We start from the raw sequence: 16,961 nt of genomic DNA, 5'->3' as shown, positions 1-16,961 counted from the left end.
AGCGTTGCGCAGTTGGAGGTGAGCCGCCAGCAGTGGTGGATGTGGGGAGAGAAATGGCAGAGTTTTGAAATTTGTAAGACTGGATGTCATGAACTGCTATATATATTACGACTTTTGATGATTATTAAGGTAAATACATTGTTTGTTCTCTATTAAAATCTTTCATTTGCTAACTATGCCTATCAGTAGTTAGTGCCTTCCGTAGTTTGAATCTTTTATTTAGCTGGCAGTAGTGGCGCTCGCTGTATTGCAGTAGTTCGAGTAACCAAGATTTTTGTGAGGTAAGTGATTTGTGAAACGTATAGGTTAATGTTAGTCACGGCCATTCTTTTGTAGGGAGTTTTGAAAGTCAGATTGCGTTGCGCTAAAAATATTGTGTGTCAGTTTAAGCACAGTCTTGTATAATTTTTCAAAGGGGACGTTTCACAATTAGTAGTGCAGATTCGAGTGTGCAGAAAATATCAGGTTGTAAATTATGTTACATGCTTGAAGGAAGACTGTTACACGTATAGAGAAAACAACTGACACATTGAAGTGGATACATGTTAAGGTACCAAAGATCACAATAACTGCACTTATATCCCTAAAAGCCTGTATATCGTAGCAGGCTTAGACAACAGTTCAGTAGGTTTGAAGGAGGTCGAGAGGATGCTACAATGTATAAGGAACATTGCATCAGTTCTAGTAAAACACTTCAATACAGAATACTTAACTTGGAAAGCATCCATGTCCATATGACGGACTATGTAATTTCATTAAATCGCAGCACACAATGATAACAGTCAAATGCCACTCTATCTTTAACTACGAAATTTGGTAGACCTGCATAACACAAGTCACTCCTGGATTTGAACTACGATGAGGCTGCTCTCATTGTGAATTATGAAAGAGCGGGTAGTGCGGCGCTGTGCTCTGACGAATGTAGACTTCCAGCAGCGGTGGCGTACGGAACCTCTTCCGGGCATGTCCTCCTCGAAGTCTCTGGTTCATGGTTGCGTCTGCCAGCGCGTGTCATTAGCTTGTGGTTCTGTCGTGAGGTACCAGCTTTACTATGGGATCTCATTCTTCAGACGACAGCACATAAATCATTAGAACTGTGTGCAGGCGGGATGATATTCACATTCAAAGCTTAATACTGGGGATTCAGTGCTTTTGTCAGATCAGTCCGCGAAAACTAAAGGACAGTTTCTTCAGAACCTGTCACTCCACTGAGTTACCATACCTTATTACAACGGATTTTGTGTTTCGTCTTTTTTGACAGCGACACTGGTAAGCCATTAAACTATAAAATTTCTGTTACCCGTTCGGCTGCCTGGCTGAGGGATAACGAGTTTGCCCACCCTGCAGCGGGTCCGGGTTCGATTCCCGGCCGGGATGAGGGTTTTGTCCGCCTGTGGACTGGGTGTTGTGCTGTCCTCATCATTATCTCATCGCCGACGCGCAAGGTGCCCAAGATGGCGCCACCTGAAATAAGACTTGCAACCGGCGGCCGAACTTCTTCGGACGGGGCCTCCCAGCTATAAATGCCACACGATCATTCCAGTTGTCTTATCCTTTTCGAGCCAGTTACTCATTCGAAAATAAAATCTGTTATAGCAGTTTCATCTTACATGCGTCTTTCCATAGTGCATTTCTTCATGGATCCGGTGAAAAAATAGCACTAATAAAGATGTGATATTTCACTTAACTCCTGCTGGAGACATACAAGAGAAAGAAAGCTTTCAGCAGGACCACATGTCTCAGCGAAACCAAAGAAATGGATTCTGTATGATCACTTGGCTTTCGTGGGTACATTTCACTAAGTTAGGCAATGGGTTAACTTGTGGATTTTAAAAATACTGCTTTCATCTACTAATAATTTTCGCTTCTTTGTCTTCGAGAATAATAAATTTGGCCTGCTACAATGCTTGCACAAAATTTAAGGAGAGGTCTAAACTTTGTCAGTCCGCATGAATGCTCATGTGTTCATGAAGTAATAGCACTTCAGTCAGGTTTTTATGTAATATTATTAATCATCTTAATTACGGGTTTTCACTTCAAATTTAACTACTCTTGCTTTAATACGTTTGTAGATGGTATGTATTTCCGGTTTGTAAACAGAGAAAGGCCGGCCGGGGTGGCCGAGCGGTTCTAGGCGCTACAGTCTGGCACCGCGCGACCGCTACGGTCGCAGGTTCGAATCCTGCCTCGGGGATGGATGTGTGTGATGTCTTTAGGTTGGTTATGTTTAAGTAGTTCTAAGTTCTAGGGGACTGATGACCATAAAAGTTAAGTCGCATAGTGCTCAGAGCCATTTGTAAACAGAGAAAACAAAATTCAGCTTTTCTGACTAAAATATTTTCTTTCTCGGAAACTTTAGTGCTACAGCCATGAAGTTTTCACTGCTGTTTTATGACAGCATAAAATCATAAAAAATTGCAATACAACCTCGGAAAAATGTTCCTACTCAATTGGCCACCTCTCAAACATTTATAGCTATTCCTTCTGCAGATCCGTCACAAGACGCAGGCAACAACTGCCAGTCAGAAATCATTAGATTGTTGCCACCTGGGAGCTATCACGGATCGAAGCTGTCTTATTTTGCCTCAGAATTTATAGCGGAAGAATGTTTGTTTAAGAGGCAACCAAGCGAGCGGGAACTTTTTTTCTCTCACCTTGTATTATGACTTTTATGATTTCTATGCCGTAAAAAAGGAGCATTTAAAATTTTAAAGAAAGAAACAGTTTTGGACAGAAAGACAGGAATTTCAACCTTCTTTACAATAAGGTAAAATCCTTAAATCTCCAAAAGTGTTAGAGCCAGAGCAGTGAAATTTTAACATTAAACTCGCAATTTAGATATCTAATAACATCACGTAAAACACTGACTCAAATGTTGTAACCTTAAAGACACATGCGGATTCAACTAAATTTATATTTGTCCCTAAACTTTCTGCAAACACTGCATTTATACATTTGGCGAACTGTAACAAGAAATATTTTGATGTAGATTCGTCTGCAGTACTCGACTCTCACATGGAAGAAAAAATCGGCGGTGTTGCTTCAGACATTGTGCCTCATTCCATAGACAATATTAAAGTTGAATCTATATCACTTTATCAGAAAGTGCCTCAGGTAAGAGGGAGATCCAAGCTCCCTCAAATGCTTCATATAAACGTGTAACTTCCGTGCAGATTAACGAACGTACGGATCCTAGCGTCACAAATTTACGTAAGAGGCGGCAGATGAGTGTTGAGAACGAAATGTCTCTTCTGCTCGAAGAAAAGACAGATGGAAAGCGAGAGAGCACCCGCTAATTCGCCGATTCTACACCTACACCAACATCTAAGTGGATACTCTGCAAATCACATTTAAGTGCCTGGCAGAGGGGATTAAAAGTAAACTACTTAGAGGCACCGACGAACGAAGATAATGTAAATTTATTTCTACTGACAGTGTGTATACGTATGAAGACATACCAGCGCTCACTTTTTTTTTGGTCGAGTCATCAGGCCTCTGACTGGCTTTATGCTGCCCACCACGAATTCCTCTTCTGTGCCAACCTCTTCATCTATGAGTAGCACTTGCAACCTACGTCCTCAATTATTCGCTGGATGTACACCAATCCCTGTCTCTCTCTACAATTTTTACTCTCTACAGCTTCCTCTAGTATCACGGAAGCTATTCCCTGATGTCCTACGATATTGTCCCTTCCAGATATTCCATTCCTCACCGATTCTGCGAAGACCCTCCTCATTCCTTATCTTATCAGTCCACCTAATTTTCAACATGGTTCTGTTGCAGCACATCTAAGATGGTTCGACTCTCTTCTTTCCCGGTTTGCCCGCCGTCCAAGTTTCACTACCATACAACGTTGTTATCCAAACGTACATTCTTAGAAATTTATTCCTCAAATTAAAGCCTATGTTTGATAGTAGTAGATATCTCTTGGCCAGGAGTACCCTTTTTGCCAGAGCTAGTCTGTTTTTTATGTACCCTTTCCTCCGTCCACCATAGGTTGTTTTGCTGCCAAGGGAGTAGAATTTTTAACTTCATCAACTTCGTTATCATCAATCCCCCTGTTTAGTCCCTCACTGTTGTCATTTCTGTTACTTCCCATTACTGACGTTTTCTTCGATTTACTCTCCGTCCATATTATGTACTCATTAGACTGTACATTTCATTCAGCAGATCCTATAGTTCTTCTTTACTTTCCCTGAGGATAACAATCTTAAAACTGATATCCTTTCACCACGAATTTTAATTCCACTCTTGACCCTCTCTTTTATTTCCGTCATCGCTTCTTCGACATATAGATTGAACAATTGAGGATAAAGACTACATGACTACATCCCTGTCTTACATCCTTTTTAATCCGAGCACTTTGTACTTGGTATTCCACTCTTATTATTCCCTCTAGGTTCTTGTACGTACTGTATATTCCCCATCTTTCCCTATAGCTTACTCTTATTTCCCTCAGAACTTAAAACATCTTGTTCCATTTTACATTATCGAACGCGTTTCAAACTCGACAAATGCTATAAACGTGTCTTCATTTTTATTTACTCTTGCTCCCATTAACAACTGCAACGTCAGACTTGTCTTTCTGGTGCTTTTACCTTTCCTAAAGCCAAACGGATCGTCATCTAACACGTCCACACTTCTTTTTTCTGTACATTATTCTTGTCAGCAAGTTGGACGCGCGAGCTGTTAAGCTGATTGAGCGATAAATGTCGCACTTATCGGCTCTTGAACTCTTGTGTGGATGATATTTCTGAGAAAGTCAGATGGCATATCACCAGACTGAAACATTCTGTAAAACAGTGTGAACAGTCGTTTTGTAGCCACTTCCCCCATTGATTTTAGAATTTCTGATGGAATGTTATCTATCTCTTATACCTTATTTGATCTTAAGTCTTCCTGGGTATTGTATCCCTTATCTCTCCTATATCAACTCCTTTTCCCTCTGTCACGTCATCAGACAAGTGCTCCCCCTCACAGAGGCTTTCAGTATATTCTTTCCATCCATCTGCTCTCTCCTCTCGATTTAACAGTGGAATTACCACTACGCGTTTATGTTACCACCCTTGCTTTTAGTTTCAGGTTGTTTTGATTTCCAATAATCTGTGTCTGTTCTTCTTACAATCATTTCGTTTTCGCTTTCTTCACATTTTTCTTCCAACTATTCGCCTTAGCTTTCCTGCAGTTCCTATTTATTCCATTTTTAAGTGACTTTTATTTCTGTATTAAAGAAAGGAATATTAAAGAAAGGAATTAATAATTGAATTTTAGATGTTCTGTGAGGAAGATATTTTTAGGTAATATGAGCACCAGAGGCACAAGGAAACCACTAGTTCATCTTCATTAGAGTAGGTCATTTAGAAGCGATTGTCAAGTAATTGAAGCTTTGCTACTATGATTTATGGATTTGTTTAATAGCAGCTGTCTGTTGGCAGTGACACTTGCTACGCAGTATCATATACCCATAGGTAACAATAGTCCAGTCTGTAGAAAGCCTTACCACATTCCATGGAATCCACAAAAATATGTGGAGGAATTCATTGATCAGCAATGACCGAAGGAATAATAGAACATTGTGACAGTCCCCCCGGAAAGAGAGGCGAAGGGGAAGACAAGTTCCATCGTCATCCCCAAAAAATTACAGGATGATACTACGAGATACAAATTCTGTGCAACTTGAAAAATTGATCAGGTGGTACTAAGAGGTACAGCATCTGTTGAAAATGTGAAAACTATCGCTGGCACATAACACATCCCCAATATTAGCGAAAGAAAGGTCAATTTAGGCTAATGCAGGTATTATTCAATGATGGACCTAAGAAGCTAATACCGTCAGCCTAAATCAGTCCCAGAAGATAGACCAAAAACTGGGGCAATCATCAGTACTGTTGAACGCAACTTGGACTAAATAATGCGCCAGTGGCGTTTCAGAAATTGTTAGACAGAGTACGTCATGGAATAAAGCCTAAGAAATGTATGGTGTACATAGACAACATCACAGTATTTTCATAGGGAGTATCAGGTGAAACAGGAATTATGCAGCAGACTAGAAACAGCACATCTGACACTCAGAATGAATATGTAGCACTTTGCACTAGCAGAAGTTAACTACCTTGGACATGTAATTATTGGATGAAGTGTAAAAACTAATGTATTATTAATATTAGAAACAACACCATAAAAGACAAAGCAGTTACAATCATTCATCAGCTTATGTAATTATTATCATAAATTTGTCAAAAAATTTGCTGAAATCACAGAATCACTGAATCGCATGATAAAGGAAAGCATAAAATCTGAAAAGTCGACAGAGTGTCAAATAGCATTTGAAACTCTGAAAACAACATTGATATCAGATCTAGTACTGATATTTCCTGATTTCGAAAAAGAGTTCATCTTTTCATGTGATACCATCATTAGTGCAATTAGTTGTATTTTGGATGAAATATATATGGTGAGAAACACCTAGTGGCTTATGCATCTAAACAACCAAATAGGGCGGAGCAGAACTAGGACATTCCTGAAAAGGAGCTCTTAATAATTATTGAAGGGATCACCTATTTTTGCCACTATTGGTATGGTCAAAAGTTGATGGTGGCAACAGGTCACACAGTGCTAAAATGGTTGTCTGGATTGAAAGATCTTTCTAGCAGACTGGATGAGATGGACACTGAAACTTAGTGCATTTGATCATTTTGCTAAAATGCATAACATGCATATAAATGCAGATAATTTAAGTAGAAAAGTCGTTGCTACAGGCAGTAGACAAAAGTGTGACTGAATAGCAAAGATTCTGATGTAGACTGTCAGGCATTCATATTACAGCCACAACTTTTGACACATGATGGCTTACTCTGCAGGACACACATGTTATTTCCGGCAGGGCTCAGAAATGATGTTTTCCAACAAGCACTTGGTCACATGTTAGCATGTCATGGCAGTCGTCGAATGATGAAAAGATAATCAGCAGAAAAGCTCTGGTGCAGAACTAGGACATATGATGTGGAACAATATGTGAATGAGTTTGTACCACGTGTGCAGAGGGCTGACCTTAATCATCATATTACTGGAGGCCTGTGAAACTTTTGAAGTGGTTGGATTAGATAGATTAGGACCATTTAACAAGACACAGAAATAACAAGTATATGCTAACGATAGTAGACCGTTTATCATAGTACGTAACGATGGCAGCAGTTATGGACGAACAAATTAACAAAGTAGCGTAATCTATGGTAAATAGTTGGGTTCTCAAGTCTGTTGTACCAGATAACAAAATTACCTATGTTGTTGTTGTTGTTGTGGTCTTCAGTCCTGAGCCTGGTTTGATACAGCTCTCCATGCTGCTCTATCTTGTGCAGCTTCTTCATCTCCGAGAAACTACTGCAAACGGCATCCTTCTGAATCTGCTTAGTGTATTCATCCCTTGGTCTCCCTCTACGATTTTTACCCTCCATGCCTCAGAACGTGTCCCACCAACCGATCCCTTCTTCTAGTCAAGTTGTGCCACAGGTTCCTTTTCTCACCGATTCTATTCCGTACCTCCTCATTAGTTACGTGATTTATCCATCTAATCTTTAGCATTTTTCTGTAGTATCACGTTTCGAAAGCCTATATTCACTCCTAATCTAAACTATTTATCGGCCATGTTTCACTTTCATACATGGCTACACTCCATACAAATACTTTCACAAAACACAGTGAAATCTATATTCGATGACAACAAATTATTCTTCAGAAACGCTTTCCTTGCCATTGCCAGTCTACATTTTATATCCTCTACTTCGACCATCATCAGTTATTTTGCTCCCCAAATAGCAAATCTCATCTACTACTTTAAGTGTCTCATCTCCTAATCTCATTTCCTAGGCATCACCTTTTTAATTAGACTACATTCCACTATCCTCGTTTTGCTTCTGTCCATTCCGTTCAATTGCTCTTCCAGGTCCTTTGCTGTCTCTGACAGAATTACAATGTCATTGGCAAACGTCAAAGTTTTTATTTCTTCACCCTAGATTTTAATTCCTGCTCCAAATTTTTCTTTTGTTTCCGTTACTGCTTGCTCAATATACAGATTGAATAAGATCGGGGATACGCTGCAACCCTCTCTCACTCCCTTCTCAACCACTGCTTCCCTTTCATGCCCCTCGACTCTTATAACTGCCATCTGGTTTCCGTACTAATTTTAAATAGCCTTTCACTCCCTGTATTTGACGCATTCTAGACACCAGCGTGAATAGTCGTTTTTTTGCCACTTCGTCCAATGATTTTAAAACTCTGTTGGAATGTTATCCATCCCTACTGCCTTATTTGATCTTAAGTCCTCCAAAACTCTTTATACTTCTTATTCTATTACTGGATCCCTTACTTCTTCTAAATCGACCCCTTTTTCTTCTTATATCACATCAGACAAAGCTTTCCCTCATAGAGATCTTCAATGTACCCTTTAGACCTATCGGGCCTGTCCTCTGCATTAAACAGTGGAATATGAACAATGATATTAATCCACACAATTCCGAAGACTGCAAGAACTGACAAGTGTAGAATTATCGCACTATGAGCTTAACAGCTCAGGCATCCAAGTTGCTGAAAAGAATAATATACAGAAGAATGGAAAAAGAAATTTGAGGATGTGTTAGATGATGATCAGTCTGGCTTTAGGAACGGTAAAGGCACTTCTGACATTGCGTTTGATAATGGAAGCAAACTACAGAGAAATCAACACACGGTCATAGGATTTGTCGACCTAGAAAAAGCCTTCAGCAATGGCAAATGGTGAAAGATATTTGCAATTCTGAGAAAAGTAGGGGTAACGTATAGGGAAAACAGGTAACATACAATATGTACAAGAGCCAAGAGGGAATAATAAGAGTGCTCGACCAAGAACGGAGTGCTCGGATTAAAAAGGGTGTAAGACAGGGGTGTAGTCTTTCGCCTGTACTGTTCAATCTGTAAAAGGAAGAATCAATGATGGAAACATGATGGGTACCCTCGCGCAGCAGCAGTATGAACATCTTCCGACTACGCGGAGAGATCCAACGCTGGAATTCAGGTTGGGCTACTCCAGTTTGGCTAGAATATGATAGGCAGTGATGGATTTTTATTTTACACTTGAGTGACTCATTGGCCTTAAATTAGACGAAATGCCGCATTCCAGTCAGAGCAACATTGTCGATCTACAAACTGTTGTTAAGGGGACCTGGACGTGAAAATAACTGAAGAACAGAAAAAAAATTATCTCCATCTGAAAGAGAAATTTCTCCCGTTTCCAAAAATGTGTGCACTATCAACTTTCAAATTATCTATTTGCTCTTAAACGCTCTTTCAACAAAAGTCTGTACACCAGTTCACTGTCGCACTGCCACAGTCATGCAGACAATAAAGTCAATATACAGAGACTTTGCAGATAAAAAATTATTTAGCACATGTCTACATGGCCACACACAGAACCATAAAAAAGTTTTAGCAGTTGTGTATGGCAACAAGTTCCAAAAACAGTGTTTGTTGGAAGGACGGTACTCAAAATGGGTGTGATGGATGCTTTCATCGCCGGCCGGGGTGGCGGAGCGGTTCTAGGCGCTACAGCCTGGAACCGCGCGACCGTTACGGTCGCAGATTCGAATCCTGCCTCGGGCGTGGATGTTTGTGATATCCATAGGTTAGTTAGGGTTAAGTAGTTCTAAGTTCTAGGGGACTGATGACCTCAGATGTTAAGTCCCATAGTGCTCAGAGCCATTTCAACCATTTTTTGATGCTGTCATCTGTTTCAATGATGGTGCAATTAGTACGATAAAAATAGCGCACAAATTGGCCATCAAACCAGGAAATGATATGATAGTTCCTCCGACAGCCATAGATTGTCAGCGAGTAGCTGAAGCTGAAAGGCTGCGGAGGCCACCATTGAAGAGTTCAGAGTAAGAAAAAGACTCCTGAAAAACTGTAGAAGATAAAGAAACAGCTGTCCAGCAAGAATATGCTGCCTGAATGTTCTGAAAGAGGCATTCGGTGAGTCAAAAGCACTGTGAGTAGTCTTTTCTCATTTTCTCGAATCTACATTTCCTGAAATTTAGGTACGTATATCTTCACTCTCACCGAAAGTGAAGCATAAAAACACACACCGTTCATGTCCACGTCCCCCTAATGAACTGCAAGAAGAGATTCGGCAGTTAAAAGCAGAATGAAGCGAGCGTAACGTTTCGAAGGACTTGTCATATGATAGTTGATGCAGTACAAGTGCAACAACAATAAAGAATTTTTCAGTATTGCCATCAGTACCAGTGTTTAGCAGGAAACCCGAAGACGATGTGAAAGTGTTTTTTCGTAAACTTGAAGGTGCCGCCCTGTTAGGATTATGGACAGATTCCGATAACTAGTGGTTTCCAAATTAAGAATTCAGGGAGTAGCACAAGATTTCATTAGCGCGGAGCCTACTTGCGTGAAAACAGATTACAATGAGTTTAAAACGGTTGTTGTTCAGAGATTTCAACGTAAAAATGTGATCAGATTTTACAGACAGCAGCTTTACAGTTTGCGAATGTGACGAGACGGACCTGTCGAGCAGTTTTCCGACAGAATTCGAAACATCAACGCTCAAGCGTACGAGTTAGTAGAAGATGAAAATGAATATCGCATTCAGTTGCTCGAAGCCGACAGAGAGCCTTGGACACATTTATTCGTGGGTTGCACGGAGAGGAAGTAAACAAAGCTGTTAGATTGGTACAATGTAAAACGTTTCAGGAAGCAGTAGAATCAGCTGTTGGTTTCGTTGAAGCACGAAGACGACCGAATGAGATGCAGAAACAAGAACACAGAGTTTTCAACACAACAGTACAATGCTACAGATGCAATAAGCTGGGTCACAAGCGTAATGATCGTGAAGAGTTTCGAATCTACTATCATTGCGGGATGCAGGGTCATGCCTCGAGAGATTGTCGCAACAAGAAGAAAGGTAATGCGAACAACAGACAATCTTCCAGGTCTTTAAACGAGCACGGGGGTATACGGGCCACCACTCCGTCCGCTCCCTGCCAGAGACAGATTCCTGTTAGTTCCAGTGAAAATCTGACATAAAATGAGTTCGTGATAGGTGCTGTATATCGTGGGAGAAACATCAAACTACTTATTGACACAGGAGCACAGATCTCGTTAATGTGGTGTTGCATAGAAAAACGGGATAAATTGAAACCGCCGCTATTAAAAGTGCGAGGGTTACACGGAGTAAAACTTCGTAAGTATGCAGAAGTTGGCGTAGGATTAATTCTTGGCCAAGGCCAAGATGAAGGTGAAAATAAAGATAAAGATAAATACACAAAAAGGGTGCAAGTAGTTTCAAATAACGAAACGCGTTACAATTGTGTACTTGGATTTGATTTCTTGTCCGATAACGAGGCAGAAAGAAAGATCAGACTAGGCCGCAGCAACTACAACCTAGGAAATCGTTCTTCAGATGGTACTCAAAGGAGCAGCAATATTGACGTCATGGGAATGGACCACCCAAACGATGCATCAGTTCAAACCGTCCGAGTCGATGTTCAAATTGATCAGCCTCAGCAAATTCCCAATGGGAAGACAATCTACGTTGAAGTTAAGTCTCCCCGATGCATGGAAAGAAATTTGTTATTAATTGAGCGATCCGAGAAATGTGAGTTACTGGATGCAATGCATAGTTATGTTGCTAAAGTGTAGATGTCGCTACGATGGTGAGAGAGAATGTCACAAAAGTCCTGATTACAATAACGAATATGAGCAATGAGGATGTTATTTTGCCACGAGGAAAGAAAGTTGCTGAAGTGTCGATGGTAAGTAAAAGTGACGTAATACAGATTCCAGATGAGGTAACAAACGTGGCAGCTATAAACACAGATTTTTGTAACAGTACCGCAAAATTGCAATGAGGAGACGAAGTTAATAATGAACTGAAGCGCAAGATTTGGAAGGAGATAGAACATTTGACAGCTGATGAACAGACGATTTTAGCGCCTGTTTTCTTGGAGTATGTAGGTTAATTACGAGAACTTGCAAATTTACCTGTCACTCATTTAGTTCAGCATCGTATTCATACAAGGAATGCAGCCCCAATCACACAGAAACCTTACCGAATACCATTCAGTCTAAGAGAGTTGGTAGAAGACATGGTTAAAGAACAATTAGAAGCCGGAATTATAAAACTAAGAAGAATAAATCAATTTCTGGAGAACCACAGTTCCGTTTTTATGTTGATTACCAATCTTTGAATGCTGTGACCACACCCGACATTTAACCCTTACCAGCTGTTTTTTAAGGCTTTTGCCACACAAACCTTTAATTAAGTGTAAATGTGCCTGGTTTGATTTTGGAGGGAGTAACCTTCGTACTGTATTTGATACTTTAACTAGTCGAGATCTACTGGAAGATAAAGGCAAAATATTAGCTCTTGAACAACAGTCCAGTACAAATTCAACTAATCTCTCTAATGAAATTATCATATTAAAGAATATGTAAAGAACCATTACTTACCACACAGTTTTCATTGAATAGATCGTAAAGCAATTTATCTCACATTTCCACGTAATTCGTAATGAAATAAACTCAAATATCCGAGAACTATTCCAAGGATTAAATGCTGTGAGTGCACTCTTACATTTAAACACTCTTTTGTTAAGGATTACTGATAGTTTATCAAATGCTAGAATTTATGCCCTTAACTTGAGAATAACCTTAGAAAGTAGTTCAAATGATTGAGCAGTGCACTACTAGATCCAGAACAATTTTACAGATCCTACTATCAACTGAACGTAAGCTAGGTGCAACATATACTGTGATTCACCCTGTTAACTCTTACAATTTATATGCTTACTTCAAGTTAACCACAACACACTCTTTAATGATTGAAGATGAATTAACGGTTATTGTTTCTATATACATTGCTAGATCGAAGCGTAATTTGAAATGTATGAGATTTATTCTTACCATGTGAAATGGAGACAGGCAGGCATGCATGTATAGTATGTAGTAAATGATTATCTACTGATCAGCAAGGATGGAAGATATTTCGTGTCCCTAAATGAAAACGATTTGCATATGTCTAAAAGTAGTCATAACTTAATTTGCCCTGAATAGGCAGTATTCTTAGATAGTGGAGTGAACAGCTGTGAGACCAAGAGATGATTGCCCAAAAAATTTAACTCATATTTATCATCCATTTCTTAAACGATGTTCTGAAGGTATAATTTTCTCACTTAACTCCACACTTGATGTCACATTTACAAGTAAAAATTATGATACACCTGAGCTACCCTTTACACTCAAATTGAATAATAGTGGATTAATCTTGAATGCCGCACATTGTGATTTATCATGTGAATTATTTGATATGCCTAGTCTATTTCCTCAAATTGCTCTGAGTACTATGGGACTTAATTTCTAAGGTCATCACTTCCCTAGAACTTAGAACTACTTAAACCTAACTAGCCTAAGGACATCACACACATCCATGCCCGAGGCAGGATTCGAACCTGCGACCGTGGCGGTCGCGCGGTTCCAGACTGTGGCGCGTAGAACCCGCCTAGTGTATTGCCACTACTTTTCATGCAACTGGAGATTTGCCATTAAGGGAATGTTATCAGTTTATTACAATGATTCATACATATTAACAGATGGAAAGCATTCTTTATCAAGTTTTTCTGAAGACAATAATTTAACGAAGGATCTCCACGAAAATGTAATTTCTTCCAATAATGACATAAACTTCATTGAAGCAGCAAATAGAATTAAGTCCTTCGATTCATGCAGTTATGTTAACGCATACTTGATTGTCAGTATTGTGTTTTTATTGCTTTTACTAATTTGTCTTTTGTCAACAGCATTTTTCATCCTGAAAAATCTCTTCTCTGTATCGAACGTTACTATGTCTGCAAATGAATTACGTGTTGCAATGCCCTCTGATGCCACAAATGGTGAAACAGAATCATAACGGCCAGGAGGTCGTTTTGAATCACCTATGGTTGCTCTTTTTCTCTGGGGAGAGTGATTTAAGGGTCTACGAGTTTGCACGTAGCCGTACAGTACGTAACACGCACTCGCCAGTCGACCTATCTTGGAATGCCGACAATTTGCTTGGTCAGTAGACGTGCGTCCGGCTCAGTGCGCCACAGGGGAGTAAGCGAATGACTGCCGCCGGCAGCGCGCCGATATAACTAGCGTGGCCTCGGCCGCGAATACGTCTCTTTTCTTAGCTCACCATGGAGCCTTTCGATACCACCGTAATTAGCCGGTGTTAGGATGTTAGACACAGCGATGATGGGTGCACTTAGCGTGCGTGTTTCATTATGAGCCTTTTGTTAATAAACTGTTTGAACTTTTTTTACCTCTCGGTGCTCACGTATTTCTGCACTTCAAGGACCCATTGCTTACAAATCCTGACAGATATTTCGTGTAATTATCATCTGGGGGCAACAACACAAACAACCTCCTTATAAACCTTTAATTGCTCGTCTGAGCAAGCATTGGATAATGAATGATGGTACAGTACTCCCGATGGCAAAATCCCATGGAGGGAGGAACGCGGCCAAGTATGAGCGCTAGCAGAGCCAGAGCGATTACTACAATCCAAAGGATTGGAGAAGGGGACAGGTCATCCTCGTTATCAAGAAGGGACGTCGAACAGATGTGCAGAACTATAGACCTATATCTCTAACGTCGATCAGTTGTAGAATTTTGGAACACGTATTATGTTCGAGTATAATGACTTTTCTCGAGAATAGAAATCTGCTCTGTAGGTATCAGCAAGACGATCGTGTGAAACCCAACTCGCGCTATTCGTCCACGACTCTCAGAGAGTCATAGACACGGGTTCCCAGGTAGATGCCGTGTTTCTTGACTTCCGCAAGGCGTTCGATACAGTTCCCCACAGTCGTTTAATGAACAAAGTAAGAGCATATGGACTATCAGATCAATTGTGTGATTGGATTGAAGAGTTCCTAGATAACAGAACGCAGCACGTCATTCTCAATGGAGAGATGTCTTCCGAAGTAAGAGTGATTTCAGGTGTGCCGCAGGGGAGTGTCGTAGGATCGTTGCTATTCACAATATACATAAATGACCTTGTGGATAACATCGGAAGTTCGCTAAGGCTTTTTGCGGATGATGCTGTGATATATAGAGAGGTTGTAACAATGGAAAATTGTACTGAAATGCAGGAGGATCTGCAACGAACTGACGCATGGCGCGGGGAATGGCAGCTGAATCTCAATGTAGACAAGTGCAATGAGCTGCGAATACATAGAAACAAAGATCCTTTATCATTTAGCTACAATATAGTAGCTCAGCAACTGGAAGCAGTTAATTCCATAAATTATCTGGGAGTAGGCATTAGGAGTGATTTAAAATGGAAGGATCATATAAAGCTGGTCGTCGGTAAAGCAGATGCCAGACTGAGATTCATTGGAAGGATCCTGGGGAAGTGCAATCCGAAAACAAAGGAAGTAGGTTACAGTACGCTTGTTCGCCCACTGCTTGAATGTTGCTCACCAGTGTGGGATCCGTTCCAGATAGGGTTGATAGAAGAGATATAGAAGATTCAGAGGAGAGCAGCGCGCTTAGTTACAGGATCATTTAGTAATCGCGAAAGCGTTACGGAGATGATAGATAAACTCCAGTGGAAGACTCTGCAGGAGAGACGTTCAGTAGCTCGGAATGGGCGTTTGTTGAAGTTTTGAGAACATATTTTCACCGAGGAGTCAAGCAGTATATTGCTCCCTCCTACGTATATCTCGCGAAGAGACCATGAGGATAAAATCAGAGAGATTATAACCCACACAGAGGCATACCGACAATCTTTCTTTCCACGAACAATACGAGACTAGAATAGAAGGGAGAAACGATAGAGGTACTCAAAGTGCCCTCCGCCACAGACCGTCGGGTGGCTTGCGGAGTATGGATATAGATGTAGATGTAGATGCAGGACTTGGGCCTGATGTAAACAGACGTCCCTCGTGGACGGCTGTCTGCGCTGAACTTTCCTACAGGCTGCGCTCGCCCCTTCTATATTGGCGCTTCCGAACACCGCCTTGTGGGGCCTCTCCTGACCACATATAGGCACCGTCAACCCACTGCCCTGCCTCGCGGCTCTCCACGTGACTCAATTAACATTTGCAGCCAACGCCCAAACCAATGCTTTTCCTGTCGCGTCTGCTGTGTACTCCGAGTACTTTTTAGAAAACTTATTCCTTCTGGCCGCTGTTCTTCTGCCTTTCAGGTTCCTTTTTTTTAAAAATATGCGATAGTCTTTCAATTTACTAATGTCACCCTTTATACATTATTAACAGATTGCTAAACAACACTTTGAACTGAGACCTGTTATACTCATTAGACGAACTTACAGGACCAAAAAGCGGAAGAAATACCGTGGAGAATATGCAGCAATGTAGGTATAAACAACGATATAACACCACTATTACAACTAACAGTATTGACATGTTTCTGCCAACAGTTTGGAACTCTATCTTTAAATGTAACAGTGTCCATCCCCTTGAGTTTTCAGTGCATGTCTGAATGGCTAACTAGTGTGAATAAATGAACAGAATGTATAATCTGAAAACTGAATACCTGTAGGACTCAACAGAGACAACATAGAATTAAGAAGCAAAACATTAAAAGGAAAACAATTGTAAAGTGGATAACGGTCCATGTAACATGTATGTAATAACACTGTTTCAGAGGCGAACTGAGAAAAATTAGAGGTAAATTTTCTAAACTGAAGGAGAATGCTGGGTCACAGAAAAAGATACTGGGAAAAAGTAAAAATGTTTTGAAGTTTTCTACAGCCAGCACCGAACCACAGCAAAGCATGTCCTAGAACAGTCTCACGATCTGAATGATAAACAGGCAGGAGAGCTGATACTGCAATATCGTGGCACACAACAGAGACCATTACCACACATCGCTTCAGCAATATGACCTCACTGTGGAAGGAACATAACGTAATT

At 40.5% G+C, this 16,961-nt stretch overlaps 1 protein-coding gene across 1 annotated transcript in view; it reads left to right on the top strand.

The window, feature by feature from the left end:
- LOC124775736 overlaps nt 1–16,403 on the top strand; it is a 167,980-nt gene extending 151,577 nt beyond the window's left edge. The window contains exon 5 of the mRNA XM_047250564.1: nt 16,302–16,403. Coding sequence (XP_047106520.1) covers nt 16,302–16,403 — 102 coding nt within the window. The remainder of the gene's footprint in view (nt 1–16,301) is intronic.
- Nucleotides 16,404–16,961: the final 558 nt, after the last annotated feature.

This window comes from Schistocerca piceifrons, chromosome 2, assembly GCF_021461385.2.
Source record: "Schistocerca piceifrons isolate TAMUIC-IGC-003096 chromosome 2, iqSchPice1.1, whole genome shotgun sequence".
Classification (NCBI taxonomy): domain Eukaryota; kingdom Metazoa; phylum Arthropoda; class Insecta; order Orthoptera; family Acrididae; genus Schistocerca; species Schistocerca piceifrons.
This window is presented reverse-complemented; position numbering and strand designations above follow the sequence as displayed.